This window comes from Wyeomyia smithii, chromosome 1, assembly GCF_029784165.1.
Source record: "Wyeomyia smithii strain HCP4-BCI-WySm-NY-G18 chromosome 1, ASM2978416v1, whole genome shotgun sequence".
In the NCBI taxonomy this organism is placed as follows: Eukaryota; Metazoa; Arthropoda; class Insecta; order Diptera; family Culicidae; genus Wyeomyia; species Wyeomyia smithii.
In genome coordinates, this window is record NC_073694.1 from 122,063,552 (window position 1) to 122,083,397 (window position 19,846).

The 19,846-nt window shown below is 38.2% G+C and overlaps 1 protein-coding gene across 2 annotated transcripts in view; it reads right to left on the bottom strand.

The window, feature by feature from the left end:
• Window positions 1–963: 963 nt before the first annotated feature.
• The window catches only part of LOC129730263 (CUE domain-containing protein 2), a 102,205-nt gene continuing 83,322 nt past the window's right edge, over window positions 964–19,846 (bottom strand). For both annotated transcript variants that reach the window (XM_055689451.1, XM_055689460.1), the window contains exon 6: window positions 964–6,177. In XM_055689451.1, the coding sequence (XP_055545426.1) occupies window positions 5,985–6,177 (193 nt within the window). In that variant the 3' untranslated portion in view covers window positions 964–5,984. The remainder of the gene's footprint in view (window positions 6,178–19,846) is intronic.

The following is a 19,846-nucleotide window of genomic DNA, read 5'->3' on the forward strand; positions in this document are numbered from 1 at the left end:
TTAATGGATGTCGCCTAATGCAAGCGAGGTGATGAGAAACATTTTTTTTCTTGTGTGAGGAATAATATCAACAATGGGAAAACATATGGAATGGTTGCATCGTGTTCATCATGGCATGCTGCAGCCACCAACGTTTTTTCAGAGGCTTAAGTGAGTTTTCTCGTCAATATAACGATGAAGCGACGAATCCGGCAAGCAATTACTATGCGCACTCTCACGTAAGTTGACGCGGTTTGATAATGGCTAGAAGGAGCATCAAAATTCACAGGAATGGTTAAAATGCTATAATTTTTCTAGGGTTGCCAGTGTAATCGAAATAGAACATTTAACGTGATTTTTTTCTTATGTCACACTAGTTACCGAGTATGGTAAAATAAATTACTGAGATTTAAATAGCTCAATTTTTGGTAAAAGTCTCGGTAATACATAAAAATTACGAAATTCTGTAAAACCAACAATTGGCAATCTGTCAAATTTTATTGAGATTTTCGGTAGTATTTTGTCAAGATAATCATGAAGTAATTTCGAAACTCGTTTCAATATGCTGAACTCTCAGAAATTTCAAGTGTCAAATTATTACGAGAACTTCGGTAAAATTTACTGAAGCACGTATTTTGCGATTTTTCAGATAAAACCAAATAATTTCCTTTAATCATTATTTGCAATGAGGATAAAAAAAGGTCAGAGAAAAAAATTGTGTATACTTACTCAATATTTTAGGTTAATCTGAATATGAACAAAACAAAAAAAAATGCTAAAATCAAATTGTCGTCTCATTATTGAAATAACTGCTATTAAAACATTGAACTGTGTGAATTAGTTATTGTTTACCTGGAGAGAAATAATTTTAAAGTGTTGTTATTAACGAAGAATATTACGACCTGTAATACAATGTTGACACAAGATACTGACCTAATTTAAAAGTGACCCTTGAATTACGAGAAATTACAATATATCAGTTAGTTATAGTTCATATGAATTTATTATTTCAGTACAGAAAAAGATACAGAATATAAAGTTATAAAATTAATAATTTTGATTAAACCATATACAAAACTTTAGTTCTTTAAACCTGCTCTTTCATCAGTGATTTATCAACATGGTCACCTGGCCTATGATACTGAATTTTTTTGATTATAACAAACAGGTTCGTGTTATCTAGCATAGGCTAGATAGCTTTCTTCACTACGAATAGTTAGAAAATGATAATGGTGACAAAAATGTAATTTTCATCGCTGTCTTCTCTTCGTTCGCTTAAACTCAACTGTCAACTGAATGCTGCCGCAAAATAACCATAAAAGTATAGACATTAATTAGACACTTTGAAGCCGAAAGGTATAGAAATTTGTTCCAGCTTTACCATATCAGAATAAGAATTTGATGATTATCTAGTACTATAAAAGCACCAGCCTTAGCACCGAACAGGCATTAACCATTAGGAGCCTAGGTCTGAGTCACAGAAGCCAAAGCGGTTACGTACTCCTGGTACACAACCACACTATCACTCGAAATTAGGGGTGGGCTGGGCATACTGCTGTTTCCGAAGAACGCTTCTGAACCGCTCACTCTCTACTGCGAACCGACTTAAGTGAACAGCTCATGGTTTACAGAGTTTCTTGGGAAGTTGTTTGATGATGATGATGATGATGATGATGGTCCCACCTCATACCCTTACATCGGTTTGAGCTGGTCGATTTATCTAAGTAAGATATTATATAGAGTCATACAATGTAACCAGTTGGCAAACAAATAACGGGCTGGTTATTAATTAAGACATAGTAACCCTTCAAAAGAATACCAATTATTTTTTAAATAAATGAGAAAAAAAAAACGATTTTCCAATAGCATCATTGATTCAAGGCTCATCCAAAACGTTTCCAATCCGAGAATTATCTGGACTTGGTTAGGAATCGAACCTAACATTTAGGAGTGTTAACTAATCAGAATTGGTTCTGAATAACGATCCAGAACTACGAGAGATATCCTGTGATACCTCAGTTCTCAATAACGAGCTCTACAGTCCCTTTGTTTTAAATCGTGAAAACAGGTAAACATCAAAAATCAAATTATCAGCATATGTGCTTTAACAAACCAAAAAGCAACTTAATAACCCGATATGCTTTTTGTTCCAATTTCAGGGGTTCAATCCTGATGTACTCAATATGTAGATTGTCTATGTCAGTCTACGCGCGCGTGCCTCAAACATGTGTAGCCGACTCTTTTTTAATTCTACTATTTAATATTATATAACTATATTCAAGCAAAAATCCATCATCATCAGTAAACACAATAAAATGTTTTATCGACTTCACGAATCGGTGAATCGGTGGAGATCGAGAAGAGCCGTTCGGCTCGTGAGTCGTTCGTCCATCTCTATTGTAAATGGTAAAGAAATAACTTCAGTATCGTCCCGACATTGTTTTTGGACTGTTGCTTTGCACCGCGTGCTCTTGGTACACATTTATTTGAATCAACTATTTTACATTTTGAGTAAATTGATCAGAATTGCTCTTCTGAATTCCAATTCATCTGTTGCATAAAGTCTATTGATGAATATTGGAAAAATGGTCTTCTTCAGCTTGACTTCTCGCTTTCAGCAATATTGTCCACTTTTTTCTAACAGTGCGTCGTTTAATTGTTTCTTCTGAATCAATAAAGAAATATTGAAGCCTTAATTCTGGTGATTCACCAATAATTTATGAAAATAAAATTGTATTTTCAATTATTTAGGTGGCCATGTGTCAATTTGACGTATAATTATCATTTACGCACATCAAAATATGGTTCCATGAAAATACGGGTTTACGGGTTAACAAGGTGGTCAGTGGTTTTTCAATTTCGAATTTTCGGTTTTCCTGGCTAACAATCAATGTTCCCCGGTTTCAAAACGAAAGACGAACAAGCTCAACATCGTTAATATACTGATGAAATATACTTTTGAAAAACTTTTAATTTTTTCTAACATTGCAAAAACATGCATAAAACAGCCGTTGAAATAAACAGAGATTTTCTCGTGTTTCGGCACAAGATAAATGGAAAACAAAGATTTTTTTTATGTGGTTAAAGGTGAAACCTGGATCCTGAGTTGGCCTAAATTTTAATCAAATATGGCGCTTTTGTCAACTTGCTGAACTTTGACATGAGCGGCAGTAGAAAATTTTAAATTATAACAAGATTCCCCTTGCTTTTTTTAAAGTCGTGGAATTGCCATTAAAGACGCGGCCATTGCAACTGCGCGACGACTGGTGCTTTTAAGATGTACTATGTACTACCAAAACATATAGGGTATCGAACGTCTTCGTCAGTGGTTTTCTTCGGCAGTTTTTCTGCAGCAATCTTATGCAAAAAGGGGCCGAAGAAAACCACTGACGAAGATGTTCGATACCCTATAATGTCGAATTCGCTTCTGCGGTGTAGTTACGTTTTTGCACTATAACACAGAGAACAGACATTCATGTTCATGTAAAAAAATTGAAAATCGTGTGTAAATATTCTAATCAAAATACGTTAATACACTAACGACATCTGTCCTGCGGTGCCCCAGTTGCACTGCGTATAGATTGCTGTATCGATATTTTATCGATATCTTGGCTTGTCGGTGACGCGGGTGCCACTTAGGCTACTGACATACTGAGGCGTCAAATGAAGCGAAGCGTTGAGCGTATTAGAAGCGGAATAAACAGAAGCGTTGGGTGAAGCTACCTATGACATACTGGAGCGAGCGTCGCAAATGCGTTGTGCTGTCATATTTGTAGATTCCAGCAGTGGTTTCGTTTAAAGGAAATATGAATTCGTCCAATAAAGATTTGTTTGCTTCTTCAAGCACGGTAAATCACGTTTTTAGTAAACATAGAGTTTTTTTTATGAAGTAAAATAATATTTCTGAAGTCAGTTGCGCTACAGACATATGAAAAAAAAAAGAAATTATTCTAAATTTCAAACCCGCTGACCCCGAGTAACGTACAACTAGTTTATGATATCTGTTAGGCTTTGAATAACCCCTGTGAGTACAGCTAGTAACTCAGCGACTGGCGTTTCGCGACTTGAGAAGTGCAGCATGTTAGGCATGCAATATTAATCAAAAATACCAGTGTTATTTTCCTGACTACCTGAAAAATTTTCCCGATATTTTCAATATTTAAGACCAAAATAAAGTGAATATAAAGCACCTGGCGATATCAGGTTTAGTCTGAACATGGTATTACTTCACTAACATTTTTTAAACATTTTAACATATTGTAAACGAAAATGTTTTCTATTTGCTTTTTTTCAATTACCAAACCAAAACGAAGCAAATATAAAGCACCTTGCGATGAAAGATTTTGCCTGAACAAGGTATTACCGCGTAAGTATACGCGCGTCAAAACACTACTCGTTCTGTTTCGCCGCCTCTACCGACGCGTCGTTGCCGCTTGAGTATGACCGGTTTGAGCGTTTCATATAGACGTTCGAAGAAGCAGCTCGGACGCTTTTGCGACGCTTCTTGCTTCGCTTCATTTGACGCCTCAGTATGTCAATGGCCTTAGCGGGAGCATTACCAGTTAGGGTTAAGTGACGGTTGCAAGTGTTTACACATCCTATGAAAGTAAGATGAACGTCTGTTCTCCGTTACTATAACATTATAATTACCCCGTGTAGCACGCCAGAGGGACAGAGTTTAGTTTGAACACACTACCGACGAATACAAATACTGCAAAAAAAAGGATAGCTTGGTGTAGCCACAGAGAACAGACATTCATGTTCATATAATCGTGTGTAAATATTTAAATCAAAAAACGTTGATACACTAACGACATCATCGTGGTGGCCCAGTTGCACTGCATGAATAGTGCCGTATCGATATTTTAGCGATATTAGTGCTTGGTTTGTCATTGACGCGAGCGCCACATAGCGGAAGCATTACCACTCACGGTTAAACGACGGTTGCAAGTTTTTACACACCTTTAGAAAACAAGATGAACGTCTGTTCTCTGTGGTGTAGCTTTATTCGGATATTCGTCTTAGAAATCGTGTTGACCGCCGTTAAAACGAATTCGACATAACATTGTCGTCTGTCTTGAAAATTCTAGTATGTATAGTCTGTAAATAAAACACAATTTCGTGTTAGTATGTATATACAAAATATTGGTTCAAAAGATTCACTGCATTTTTCAGCACTGGTTACTTTTCTGTGTGCAATTATAAACTGTATAGTAATGAAATATTCAAATAAAATAAAAAATTCAAATAATAATATATGAATTTCGGATAAATCAGGAGTTGTTACCGAATATGAATGTACACTCGTCTATTAGTGAGGGAATGAAAAATATATCATTCCTCGGTGTAATGCATATGTAAATAATAAACATAAACATGTTTACAAAAATAGACAATACTAAGTACAAGAATAATATTACTAAAATAAATATAAAATGCAAATCTTCGAAGACTCTGAAAAAACTTAAACCTAAACTACGATAATAAGGAATATAATATGAGATTTCTTTTGTGTTTTGAGTCATTAAATGAAAATGATAAACAATAGTATTAGTCAAGTGAATCACGGTTTCTGGGTCAAGTCTTTCTGGAAAATTAACGTTCATGGCAAATGGAGCGCATAAGATCGTAGAAGCTGTTCTATCTTTGTAGAATACTAGTTCCTCCATTGGGTAGTGATTTTGGAACATAGCTCCAGATTCTGTACGAACTAACAACTGTGAATGTATGCAGAACAGTGTACATTTACCGCAGTTACTGGTTGCTATTAGACGATTCCTATAACATTGGCAGAATTTTTCTAGCTGCTGGTGTTTTTTACTACATTCAACTCTATTCTCCTGTACGATCAGAGAAGCTACGACGCAGATTAAATTAATTACTACACACATGACAAACAAATGTAATTGTGGTTTATCTAGCTTTTGTAGTTCCTGAATACTACTGAACAAAATTGTAGCTATTGTGGTAGCTGTGAAGAGCATCAGCAGCAGTGTTCTTTTTAGTTACGGACAAATCGGTTTTTTAGGTTTTTTGAGCTCTGTCTCCTCATCACCTCCTCGTCGTGATACCTCAGTATAGCGCTCTCCTTTTAATGATACTATCTTGTTATCGCGATACCGAATTAGCTTCTTTGGTTCAACTTTCGGAGCTACCGGTTTATATTCCCGATGATCCTCTTTATCTACATAGGAATATCTAAAAAAAAAATATATACATTTAATATAACATTTTATGAATGAAATAAGTTTCTTTCAGATTTATACTTGAAATGATAGTTTTCGAATTAATGTATGTGAACATTATTTATAGTGGGCGGTGGAGCGTTTTTACAAACGCGGTGAAGTGGAATCACATTTTTGGCAACTTTATTCGAGTAAACACAACATGCACTTCGCACGGTACCCTTAGGGCCCGAAGAATAAAAACCTTCCGTGATATCCTGACTCAGCTGAATATATAAAGGGGTCCACTATAGATTGATTTACCCTAGTTGCTACGGGCGAAACTGCATTCTGAGAAAACAATGATAGGGTAAATTAACCTATAGTGGACCTCCTTCCCATAGTTGACCTCTCGTCAGATTAACCCTTTCCCGCTCATGGCGACTCTAGAGCACCAGGAATTGTAATGACCATATCTTGGTAAAAATAGTTTGTTTTATTTACCTTTTTCTACAAAATGTAGCAAACTGCAGAAGAAAGTCTGGATTTTACGACAAAAAAATAATACCTGTTTTTGGCAACCGTTTTTCAAAACCATTTAGTAATCGATTTCAGAATAATAAATAATTTTTACGTAGATCTTTTGTTTATTGAATGCAACGAAACATAAAATTAGCATTTTTTTTCGCTTGTTCCTTTAATTCTGATATGATGCCTCAGAGTCTTCATCTCAATGATACGTTTGTCGGCAGCTACACAGTTGACGATAGAATAATGCGTTTTGACGCTCAAAGCTCGTTTTTATACCGACAAACAGTGAGCAACGTACTCCATCCCTCTTTTTATATTCCCACATTCTAAAACTTTCTTCAAATTAAGTTTTTAAGTAAACCATACGATTTTTTGTTTTATACAAGCAGCAGTTTCGTTCATCAGCACATTTTTTTTCCTGTATGGACTTCCTCACTGCGCCCAGAATCGTAAATCTATTGTGAGATATGCCCGAGTGTCTGTTGTATCCCGCACTTCTATTATTAGCAATACCGCTATTGAGAAGTGGCATGCTTATTATTATTGTTTAGGCCGTTACAAATTTTATTTTCATTTTATGTCGTCCCCCCCCCCCCTTTTCAAAAATCTTGAATATTAGAAGAGGAAGAAAAAAAAAGCTCAAACCGTTTTTTCATTTCATTGGTTTTCCGACAATGCTCAATTTAGCAACAAACAAGTCATGTGACAGCGAGAGTGTCGTCGAAAGTCAAGCAAAATAAATAATAATAAAAATAAAGTGTTATTTTTCAACATTTATTTGAATGCAAGTTACAAACGTCATAACTTGCACACAAACTTTGATCAAAGATATTACTTTTTTTCGTCTCGGTGTTATTTATTTTTTGCCACCCCCTCTGCTAACTTTAATAACCGTGGACATAGAAAGAATTCGAAATTTGTATCAGCCTTATTAGAGATGGTCGGGTACGGGTATTTTTACCCGAAAGCCGTACCCGACGGGTTCGGGTCGGGTTTCGGGTAACGCCAAAAAATATTTTACGGGTTCGGTTCGGGTACGGTTAATTGAAAATCTAGGGCTTCGGGTTCGGGTCGGGTACGGGTTTGAAAAATTCTCAATTGGTCGGGTACGGGTAATTGGATTTTCATGCATTATGAGAATTGAATTTTTAACATTACAAGCCTAGGTGTTTTCTCAATGTCGGTAATCGGAAAGATGGGAGAAGAAATCGCCCATTCTCACTCAAAGAGAGATCGCCCAATATCTATTTGACAGTTTTTTTTTGTTCATCTATAATTTATTTGACACGGCACAAATACAATTTAATGTTTAACGGCGCCAATTATATCTGGTAGCTTATTTTCTAAAGTATCTTAATAACTAAAAGCAAATTTTTTATCCTCGCTGCCGACAACGAGCTGAAACTAAATGTAACTTAAAGCTATAATACTTTGCATTAAAAGCACTGGTTTACTGTATGATGGTTTTCATTGCCATAGGTAAACACATGTTCCGCTGCTGGGCCAAGATATTACGGACTGGCATATTGGGTTGTCTCCCTCGGGCCTTGAGAGTATCGTGCGGGTCTGATTGCTGTTTCCGGATCCGGGGTCTTAACGTGTTCTTGTCGTTAGGCTAGATGCAGGCGGAAGGGGGTAGGACTAAACTGGGGCGTGGATGGATTTCAGGAAAACGTATATAAGGGACATGTAGGATAGGTCACGGCTCGCCAAGACATCACGAACAGGAACAGCCGACTGCCTACCTTCGGCCTGCAGGGAAGCTATTAATTTAGACCTGGCGTCACGGTGTACAGGGCATGACCAAACAACGTGCTCTATGTCGTGATAACCTTCACCACAGGCACAGATACCACTTTTCCCGAGCCCAACACGACGGAGATGCGCGTCAAATCTATAGTGATTGGACATAAGCCGGGACATCACGCAAATTAAATCCCGACCTACATCCAACCCCTTGAACCACGGGTTCGTCGACACCTTGGGGATTATGGAATATAACCACCTTCCCAGTTTCCCTCTGGTCCAAGCATTTTGCCAACTGATGATCGTATTCTGACGTACAAATGAGAAAAATTCATTAAAGGCAATTGGTCTTTCATAAATTCCACCGCTTGTTGCGCCCACCTTAGCCAAAGAGTCCGCTTTCTCATTGCCCGGTATCGAGCAGTGAGAAGGGACCCACGCTAAGGTAATCTGATACGATTTTTCGGATAAAGCACTCAGATGTTCCCGTATTTTCCCCAGGAAATACGGAGAGTGCTTAACATCTTTCATCGATCGGAGAGCCTCAATGGAACTGAGACTGTCCGAGAAGATGAAATAATGGTCCTTGGGCATTTTTTCGATAATCCCTAGGGTGTACTGAATTGCAGCTAATTCTGCGACGTAAACAGAAGCAGGATTATCGAGTTTATGGGAGACGGTTAAATTGTTATTGAAAATACCGAAGCCAGTGAACCCATCAAGAAGTGATCCGTCAGTGACTATTTGACAGTTGTCGGCAGTGTTTGCACCAAAAGAAGGCAATCATGCTATCTCTTTCTAATTTGAGAGTGAATAGTTTTTTCTGCAACCGTTTTGTGTTAAATGGAATTTTTGCCGGGTTTTTTCATATCTGTCAAGGAAACCGCGGACCATTGAGATGTTTGGTACGAAGCAAATATATGAGATTTGACAGCGATAGCATGGTCTTTGTTTGCACCCAAAAATTACAGGTTTTTGGCGAATGCAGTGAATTATCAAAATTTTCTCAAGTTATAAACAATATTAACTTTGACCTTATTATGATATTCAGATTTCAGGTTGCTGCGATGTTCACATAAAACTTGTCGTTTATTTTAAACTCTATCAGACATACGCTTTTCACCATTATCCGTGTTATTCTAGTAGGCTACATTAAAATATAGTGAGCCCCCTCCCTATAGTGGACCACCCGCCAGATTAATTCATTTTATGTGTAAACTCGAGTGATTTTCAAAAAACTTCCATCGGGAAACATCTTGTTCAGCCAGTCTGCATCATAAGGTAAATAAAATAGAGGGGTCCACTAAAAGTTAATTTACCCTATTTCAATTGTTGTTTTGATTTGGTTCATTATGAAGCTATTATAAATCTTTAAAAATAAAATCTTTTGAATATTTATTAATCTTTCGAATACAAAATAAAAATTTTCAGCAATTTCTATGGAAAAACTTATGCATTCAAAATAAATAATTTAATTCCCTGATCAATTTTATTATGAGGTAACTAACACGAAAAATGGATCTTAAATGCTTCGTACACAGTTATGGAGAAATATTTTGCAGAGCGACAAAAATGGTCAAATTTTTTAACATCAGATCAGATGAGCGGACAGGTGCTACACTGGATACTAGGAGAACCAATATATCGCCTGGAACTCCGGGTTCATTAACATTCGTTCACATGAACACTCGGTTCTAACACCGGCCATCATCTCGAGAAACCACCTATGACAATCAGTGAATAAAATGTGCGAAGTACCCGGTTAAAAAAAAAAGATAAATAACTTTGAATAAAATTGAACAAAAAAAAAAAAAAAAACAAGAACAAAATCCAGGACGGGTCGGGTACGGGTCGAGTACCGGCAATTTCGGCGTTTTTGAAGTAAAATCTAAAACCGAAAAAAGTGAAAATATGTCCAATTTCGAATGCTAATAAATCGGTTAGTATTCGATGGATTTCCTTCGTTCTTGCAGCAATAGATTGGAAAATCTTCTAAGATTCTTTCCAAAAGAAGATAGCTGTAATTTTATTATTCACACCATTGAACTATTGAAAATAGTCAAGCCTTGTCAAAACGAAAAATTCGACCTCTGATTGGTCGTTATATGATTGCTTCCCAAGCACGGTCGACAGAATCATATACCTTGCAATTGAAAACATGCTATTTGGCCTATATAAGAGCCTGTTTCAGCCGGAGCCGCTCATAATAGTTATAGACAGCGACAACACCAGTCGTCCTCCCTTAGCAGCAGCACTAGCAGTGCAGTGGATACCAGCGATGGCGGAAAGCGGCCACAGCTGTGGCGTAGCAATGTATAGCGAACTAGTTGCAGCGGATCTCAGCATCGATAGCGGCTGATGCAGTGAGGCACTTTAGTGAAATGCAGTCTCTGTGCGATAGTGGGCACTAGTAAATGCATTCAATGAAAAGTTGACTCATTTTGACAACACGTGAGCAGTCTAGTTTTGAGTGTTATATCAGTATTTCATTGTTTACTTTTTAAAAAGGAATACTTTATTCGCCCTGTCAGTGATAACGCAAAGACGTGATCAGCATCTTATCCGATACTAAAATGACAACAAATTGTCCTTTTCAGGATGAAATAAAAACTTCATTGAAGAGTTAATATTTTCTAATGAGTTAATTCACATTTTTAAATTTGTAAAAGTTATAAATTTTACTTCATCTCCGTGTCTCAAAACGTACTGAATTATCTTTTCCTTCAGTCATGAGCACGACATCCGAAAAAATTTCATCTGCAAATTTAAAAATTGTCAAGCCCCAACCATGACAAGCAACTTACTATATTATTGAAAATGGTCAATCCATGTTGAAGCGCAAAATTCGATTGATCTGATTAGTCAACGTTTATTTACTAAAAAATATGACTGACACGCAAGCAGCCGGGTTATCTTTCTTGTAAAAGTATTCTACTTCAACCTTGCGGTCGTGGCTTTGCACACAATTCTTCTGTTATTTTTTTCTTTCGGGTACGGGTCGGGTACGGGTAATTGGAACAAATATTTTTCGGGTTCGGCTCGGGTACGGGTATTTTAAACAAATCAGACTTTGGGTTCGGGTCGGGTACGGGTTTGAACATTTTCGATGAGTCGGGTACGGGTCGGGTACAGGTAACCAATTTCCCATACCGGTCCATCTCTATTGTTTATAAGTGCTTGTGTGTAATGTGATACTCTTCCTTTTACCCTCTCACTGTTCTACTATACGGATGCTCGTTCCTCTTGCCAAATATCACCAATTATAATTCCCTGGTGAAGTTTCGTAGTGCGTCCTTCTGGTCAGTTTTATTAATAAGAGGGACTTATGTATTGTTAAAAGGAAGTCACGCAAAGGTGTTATGAATTTCAGCGTAAAGAAAGAGTAACTGGTGGGGAGCTTGAGAATGAACCCATACTTCAAGTCCAGTTTTGACATCGAATGGCCTGATTCTACTAATATTCGAACCCACGACCATTCGCTTGACAAAGCGGACTCTGTAACCTTGCATCCACGCAGCTCATAAGCATATAGCTTTCGGTTCAATCGAATCTGCTAGCTACATTGTCACATCTGTAGCTGTCGATCTGGCTGTAAAATTTGAGCTCTCATGCACGCAACATATTGCGGCTTGGTAGAAGGAAGGTAACCACATTGTTCTCGTGCCGGATAGCAGCCGATAGAAGAAATTTTTAGACCGCAACAGCATTTACACTGTCTGTGATTGGGAGCAAATCAAAATTGCCGTACACTATCTTTGCCTTGATTCAAAAGTACCGGCATCAGTATTAAAATGTTGTTTTTCCTAGCAGCAGCCGCGAGATGCCTCACGCAATAGCGGTAAATACTGTTGCTAAAAAGCTTTTGGCCAACAACAGATTCGCTGTCCTGGAGAACGCCACGGATCCCGAAATAGTGAAGAAGGAGAAAATCCCGCCGTGTCTACGTGAAGCAATATTGTTTTATATTGACAGGGGACTGAAATGCACCATCCGCGTGTGCACTGACGGACACAAACTGATGGTTCCGTCGTTGAATCATTACAAGGCGGTGCAAGTGATACTGAATATTTCTCCCACGATATCGAAGCTGAAAACCCCTTAAGGTTGTTCTCCGCGGTCTTCCTGACATGGAAGCTGACATCCAGTTGAAGGAACTAAAGGCAAAAGGACTCAAACCAATCCAGATCCATAAGATGACGCGTCACAACAAAACTCGGAGGTACCGTGATCAGTGTTGCGAATTTTCGACACAGTGAGCAAAAGTAGAACTAATTTATACACTGTTAATTTGATGTAGACTTGACGTCAAAATCAACTGACGACAAAGCCAAAATATGACTGCTGAAAGGTGACACATTTTTTTTAGTATCCATGTGGACGACTATACGGTGCTGCCATCTTAAAAATGATAATAACGTGTACGAATGTTTAGTTCTCAAACATGAAACTTTCCAGAAGAATCAAGTATCGGCGCATCATTTAAAATTAAGCGTACTATCAGAAACTTCCTGATAACAGCTATCAGCACACTCTACAGCCAAGTTTTCCACTCTTGCCGAGGTTAATAAAGTTAATAATTAACGATAAAGCTTCTACAAATATTTCCACCAAAAACCAAACGAGAAATTCCTAGGTTGATATGGCAATCATAATAATAACAATAAAACCGCTCTAGAAGCACTTGGAAATCGTCTCATATTCTATTGGCAGATGGCATTACTTCTTTAAGAGCGACATCAAGTCATTGCACTCTGCTACTAGAAACAATAAATTCGATTTAACTTATCATTGCTTGACAGCAACCAGATTAGCTAAAGTTTATTGTGCTACTTTACACAAACCATAACATTTGCTTCATATTTATATGAATATGTACCGGGTTTGTATATTGTGTTCTTTTTAACCACAACCGAAAATGTGAGAAAATGATATGTTCATATATGACAAAATAGTGTTGACGAGAGTGTTGTACATAATTTATGTCCTCGCTACTTTCGGAAGTATCATCTACACTACTTTAAATTACAATTTCCCAGGGGCATTTTCTGTGAATTATGAAGACACTCGAGAACTATAAACGCGACTCCCATGTTACCTAGCTTGCGACATATCAAACTTAAAGTTTTGGTAGAATGGGACCTGAAAATAAATTTAACCCCTCAATATAAACCCCACTCTGACGAGCTGACCAAACTGTTGCTCCTTTTTCATATACAATCTTGAACAGCTCAACAATCGATGACGGACTATGCACGGTAAATCGGTTTTGCTCATAGTGTCAATTTTATGAGAAATTAAGTCATCAGATGGCAGCTGGCTAATGTCAACGGCCTATAAAAATCTGTCCACGTGGTATGTGGATGGGCCCTAAGGGCCTAGAAATTGTCTCAAAAGAGCGTTTCAGATCCAAAAGCAAATATTGTGTCTCTATGTTCTAGAACCCAAACTATCGCCCCATCAGCCTATTATCGTGCATCTCGAAGTTGTTCGAAAAGTTGATTCTTAGTCGCTTACTGGAATTCGTAAACCACAATAACATCTTCCTCCCAGAACAGTTCGGGTTTAGGTGGGGTCACTCCACCATTCACCAACTGAGGATTGGTCGATCTTGTGTCGATCTAAGAAGAATCGATCTTTACCGTCCCGATTTTCGAATTTTTGGATCGATTCCTTAGCCTTGGAAAAATCGAAAAGATCTTTTGTTTTTCGATTTGATCTTTTCCATCTTTTGAAAATTTAAATTATTTTTCAGCGTGCAGCAGTTTTTTCAGATGCGGTATTGAGTCATTGTTGGTGATCGTGTATCGTTTCCAATGTTGTTCTATCGGCTTTTGAATGGTTGTATGTGGTTATGGCATCATAATGCCTCCATGTATTCCATTCCATTCCTACCAGTAAAGCAACTGGTGACGCACTAGCAGATATGATATGATCGGCGTGCAACCAAACCGAACCAAGCTCCAAAAATATTATTTCGAGTAACCGGCGTTCCAGTGGCGTAGCTTGAACGGGTGACACCCGGGGCGGAAAAGTTTAGTGTCACCCCTTTCTCTCTCTGGGTGTCTCCCCTTCCAGGTTGCAGTGAAACCATTTTGTTAACCAAAATTGTGAGAGCTAGCACGTTCGTTTTCAATTGTACTAAATTTGCCCGTTTTTGAAAAAAAATGTTGAGATTATACTCTTAAAAGCAATATCACCATTTTGAAGGTGACACATATGAAAACTTTTCCTCATGGGTGTCACCCCCTAGAGGGTGACACCCGAGGCGGACCGCCCCCGCCGCCCCCACCACGCTACGCCAGTGCGGCGTTCATAGTTTTAGGAAATTTTTGTTATAGGGGCTTGCCACAGGAAACGAGACGAGCGGCGAGTTACTTGCCTGACCAATTTTGGTGTTACAGATGGCGAGTCGGCTGGATTTTGGACAAATAGCTCGTCTGGGAAACTGTTCGACTCAACTATCCAACCAAGTTTCACTTGCGATCCCTGATAAAGCATTTTGCTCGCCTTGTCAGTGACTCTCGTCTTCTGTAATAAGCCCCATGATATCACTATGAATAATTCAAATGATTTCGAGATATATTTTTTATTCTCACATACACTGGTGTTAATAACTCAATTTTTAAAAAATGGCGCTTGGTTCGGACTGGTCGCACACCGACCATCCTATAATCATTGCTATCTTATTTCACAATCTAGAAATCCAGGTATATATTGACAGGCGCACAACTGGGCGCATGGCTCTGTTGCGCGCAACTTGTTTGATGGTCTGCGGATTCCAGAAAAGAACCGCAATAGTATAAATTTTACAGCGCCACAAAAGAGTGCTTCAAAAGATCTATCCAACAGAGATCGGTTTCGTAGCTCCGATATTGTGGGTGGATCCATGGGCGTAGCCAGCATTTTGAATAGGGGGGGGGGGCAAGTTCTTCAAAATTTTAGAAGTAAAAAAATTAATTTTTTTACTAACACTAAATTAAACTAAACTGTGGAGATCGAAGTAAGGCACGAACGCGGACGGGCGCAACTTTTCTACTGCGTCACAATTTTCTCGCTAAATATTTTTAATTTATTGTTTTTGGTTGAAACAGTGTTATATAAAGTTAGCTTTCACCGAAAACCGAAACCCCATCTTACTAAAACAAATAACGGTTTTGATCGCGCAATAGGCTTCTGATTTTTCAAATTTGTATTTCGCGTAATATGCATCAGTTATCATAAAGTTACCAGAGCTGTACCTTATTAAAACGATTCCTATCCTGTGATACTCGTAGAGATGCAGTGGTACCCGCGGTCTCTAAACAAAACGAGTATCACCATCCCTTTCCTTCCCAAGTAGTACCGCCTTTTGGTCGTGGCCGGCGTCGTTATTGGTCAGTGGCAAAAGTATTGTGAACCAGTGAAAATTGCACTAGCATTACATACTAGTCCCAAGCACCATAAATCTGGTTCATTTTGCAGTTTTCTTAGTTCGACCAATCACGGAGTGCAACTACGGGCAGTCTACCTAAGCTAAGCTAAGCTAACAAGAAACATCATCTTAAATCTTATTTACTAATCAATATTCCTTCAAGAGAGCGAGTAATGGCGCTATAACCATAAGCTTAAAATGCTAGGACTAGAGTTAGTACTCAGGTAAAAAAATTAATTTTAATTTCCAACCGTAACAGTTGAAGCGAGTAAAGGCGCTATATCCTTGGTTTTCAAACCCGAACATAAGGAGGAAATACCTATGTTCCATCCCAGGAGATTGGTCAACAAAGGAGTGTAATTTCTTAGCTTTGTCACTCCCAACGAATTATATTACTTCTTACATACGGAGTGTCCCCGTTCTTAGTTTACATTGTATTATATGGCGCTACACAGTAGGCCTGGCCGTTGACAAGAAAAATGTATGGAAATCAGTTTTTGAAAAAATGGTGGATTTTCCAGGATCCTTTCAAGTACTGGCTGTGTTAGTGTAGACTAGACTAGACTAACACTAAATTAAACTAAACTGTAATTTAATTAACACTAAATCTACCGTAGAAAGATCACAATAACAAGGTCATTAACTGAAAAACATCTTCCTTTTATCCTCCGCAAATCGCTCCAGCGCTAATTCAGTAAATTTTCCACGATTGTTGTTAACCATCTGCCGATGAACACTCAGCAAGCAGAGAGCACTCAACCATTGTTAACCTCAGCCAGGTTTTCACCCGACGTAATGTGCTGAACGAGAACGTGCTTGTTTTACATGGTGAAGCAAGTTCAATTTTAATTGCTTTCTCAGTCGCAGGTAAGAACAAACGGGCTTCAGCAAGCAAGTCTATAAGATCCCGGTCTTCCAAGTTCTTACCGCCTGCTCTCATGCTGTTGCAATGTTGATACCAGACTTCCACCTCTCCAACAAAATTGTTAACGTCATAAAAAAAATACGAAAGCTCCGGTTTTGCACTTTAACCCTTCTAATGACATGCGTATTACGTTAGCAGGATGCAGCGAGGACAACGCGTAGGCAAGTGCACTATCTTCCATGAACCGTGTTTCCTGTGAGGTTATTAGAGAATTAAGGTAAGGAATTGTCAATGCTCGATTCCAATACTAAGCTAGTTGATGCAGGTGGGCTAAAAATGTCGTTTTGTGCTAACCTATGCGTTAAAAAAAATAGATTTTTTTGGATGGTGGTAAAAAAATAACTAAGACAGATGATAAGGTTTGATTAATTACCTATGGAAGGTAATTATGCTAGCTTACGTGCAGAAAAAATCTACGATCTTGCGTGCGGAATTTCGGCAGCTAACCGTAACGTTCGCCATGGCGGATGAAAACATGCGTGTAGGCATGTTTTCAAATTCTTTTTTCATTTTATTTATCAATTCCTCCTCAAATTTCGCGACAAAGTTGTTGGAGTAGATCTTACGCTTCAGGCTTGCCAGAAATCTTCGACGAAACGCAACTTGGGGACGTTGGGCGGGTTCACCAACTTGGGAACCACATCGACATTTAGCCGTTCCATTTCCTCAAATGATCGCCTCGAATAGTGAGCCGACTCCAGATCCGGCCAAAACACCGTGTCTTCGGCCTTATGGTATTTTTTGGTGAACGACGCTACTTCCGGCAGGTACTTCGTACTATAAATTCCGCCGTTCTCGGCCAGTCCGGAGCAAAAGAAGAGCAGGTTCAACATCCCCTTCACGCTGATTGTCAGCCACAGCAGCACCGTCTTGGGGAACTTGGTGTGTAAAAGAAATTTCACCTTAGCGTTATTCTGCAAAAAAAAATTCTGCACCAATGCCAAAAAAAAATTCTGCACCAATGCCAGTGATTAGGGGGGGGCAACGCCCCCCCCTCCCCCCCCCTGGCTACGCCTATGGGTGGATCGATCCTAGGGCCGTTTAGATGAATCGGTCTTTAAGATCGATCTTTCCCTGAAGATCGTCCAATCCTAAACTCGGTCACCGCACTGCGTAATGGACTTGACTTCATTATGACACTTAATGCACACTGTTTCAAAGGAGATTTCGGGGTTTTGTTTACACAAAGCCAAGGTTAAAAATTACATAGGTAGGCTCATTTCAACATCTGTCAAATCTTAGTTATACACTGAAACAAAAAGCACGGATGATTATTTCTCACTCTGTGCGCTTAAAAAAAGCAGGCAACCTATGAGCGAAGTTTCATTCGTTTCTTAATTATCTCTAATGTATGATCTTTTCTTCGTAACCAATTTTAATTCTATTTGATAATTCGAACCTTTAAGTTTGATCAGAAGTTAGAATAGCAACTTTCAAAAGACTTGCTTTTGATCGAGCGGTAATCGACCATTTTGTTTACAGAAAGAAACTATGAAAAACATTTCTCCTTCATCGTTTAACCCTATCCCTGCCGAGAGAAATCAGATTTTACATCGAAAAATAACATTGAAACTCTTATTACTCAGCAACCGCATGCATAATTGGCACAAACTATATTGCATGTTGAAGATCAATCTGTTCTCTATCTTCATCGTTAGAAATTTCAAGTATAGTTTGTAAACTGTTATCAAAGTTTTTATGTCAGGTGATGCCATATGGCATCGCCCGCGGGAATGGGTTAAGCTGTTCGTCGACTTAACAAGTACAGTCCCTCTACAATTATGGGTAAGTCAACGTGTTGCCTAAATGTTAAAAAATGAATATAAAATCGGAAAAGTTATCAACTACGAATTTTTTACTATCTATTTCTGTGTTCTGATGTATACTTTCGATCGACAATTAGTTTCACTACAGCTGATGTGTGTAAATCGGTTAAGAAGAAAAATAGTACTTGCATAGCAAAAGCCACAATTATGCGTCGCTTAGGGCCTTCAAGATCATTTAGTTCATAAAACCATCAAAATTCATCACAAAAGTTATGTTATTGTTGTAAAAGCTCAATAATAAGTTATTTTATTAGGTCGTGATGTATTTTCATGCAAAAGTAATAAAAATAGCCAAAATATGTACTGACCCACAATGGTGCACCGCAAAACGTAACATTACTACAATTATGGGTCACTTCACTTATTGCACCGAGCAGAATTATTGTTTTTAGTAACATTTTCTACATTAAATCATTTTAATCGTATGAATAAAGTATAGTATATAGTAATATAGTATAGTATGCAATGATGGTGATCGGCGATAAAATCGACGATAAACATTCGATTATTCAGCGTGTGAGTCAACTCCGTCTCTCAGTCGGTTCTAACATTCATCGTACGATATGCCAGTCCGAGTGAACTAATTCGGAGATTCGCTGAGATAATTCATTCTCTCTCAGAGATGGAATTTCCAATAGCTCTACAAACCGATGATTCGCTCTTCGCTGATAGAATCTAAGTGTCAAAACAAAAGAGAAGAATCGTGAGACGATAATTATCGGAAATGAGAAGCGATTGCGATCGCTTGAACAATTATCCCCCTTTCTTTCTGAGTCGCAAGTGTTGACAGTAAAATAGGTTTTTCATCATTTAACAAAATGTTGCTTGCTATTGTTATTTTCAACTCAATGTTCTTTTGTTCGTCGGTTTTATTTGCATCGAAGGTTTGTTCGCTGATGTATGTTGGCCGATATCGAAGTTTTTTTTTTAAACAAGCAAAAACCTGCACACATTTTGGAAAAAAAATCCGCATATATAAATAGATTCTAAAAAAGTTTGCAAGCTATGCAAAAAGTAACAACAACGGACTCTGAAAATCTGCATTTCACAGTCAATTCTGTGAATCTGGTATCCCTGTTTTGTGCTGCCTTTTAGTTGGTCTAACACTTGCAGTTTTTTCCCTCTCTGAGTTTTTGGTTTGCGATACAATTTTACGATTCAAACCAAAGATTTTTGTTCCACGGCTCGATCGGATCGGGAGACGATAATGAATTACCGATCGAAACCGATGAGAGAATCGAGAAAGCATATGAACAAGCGACGA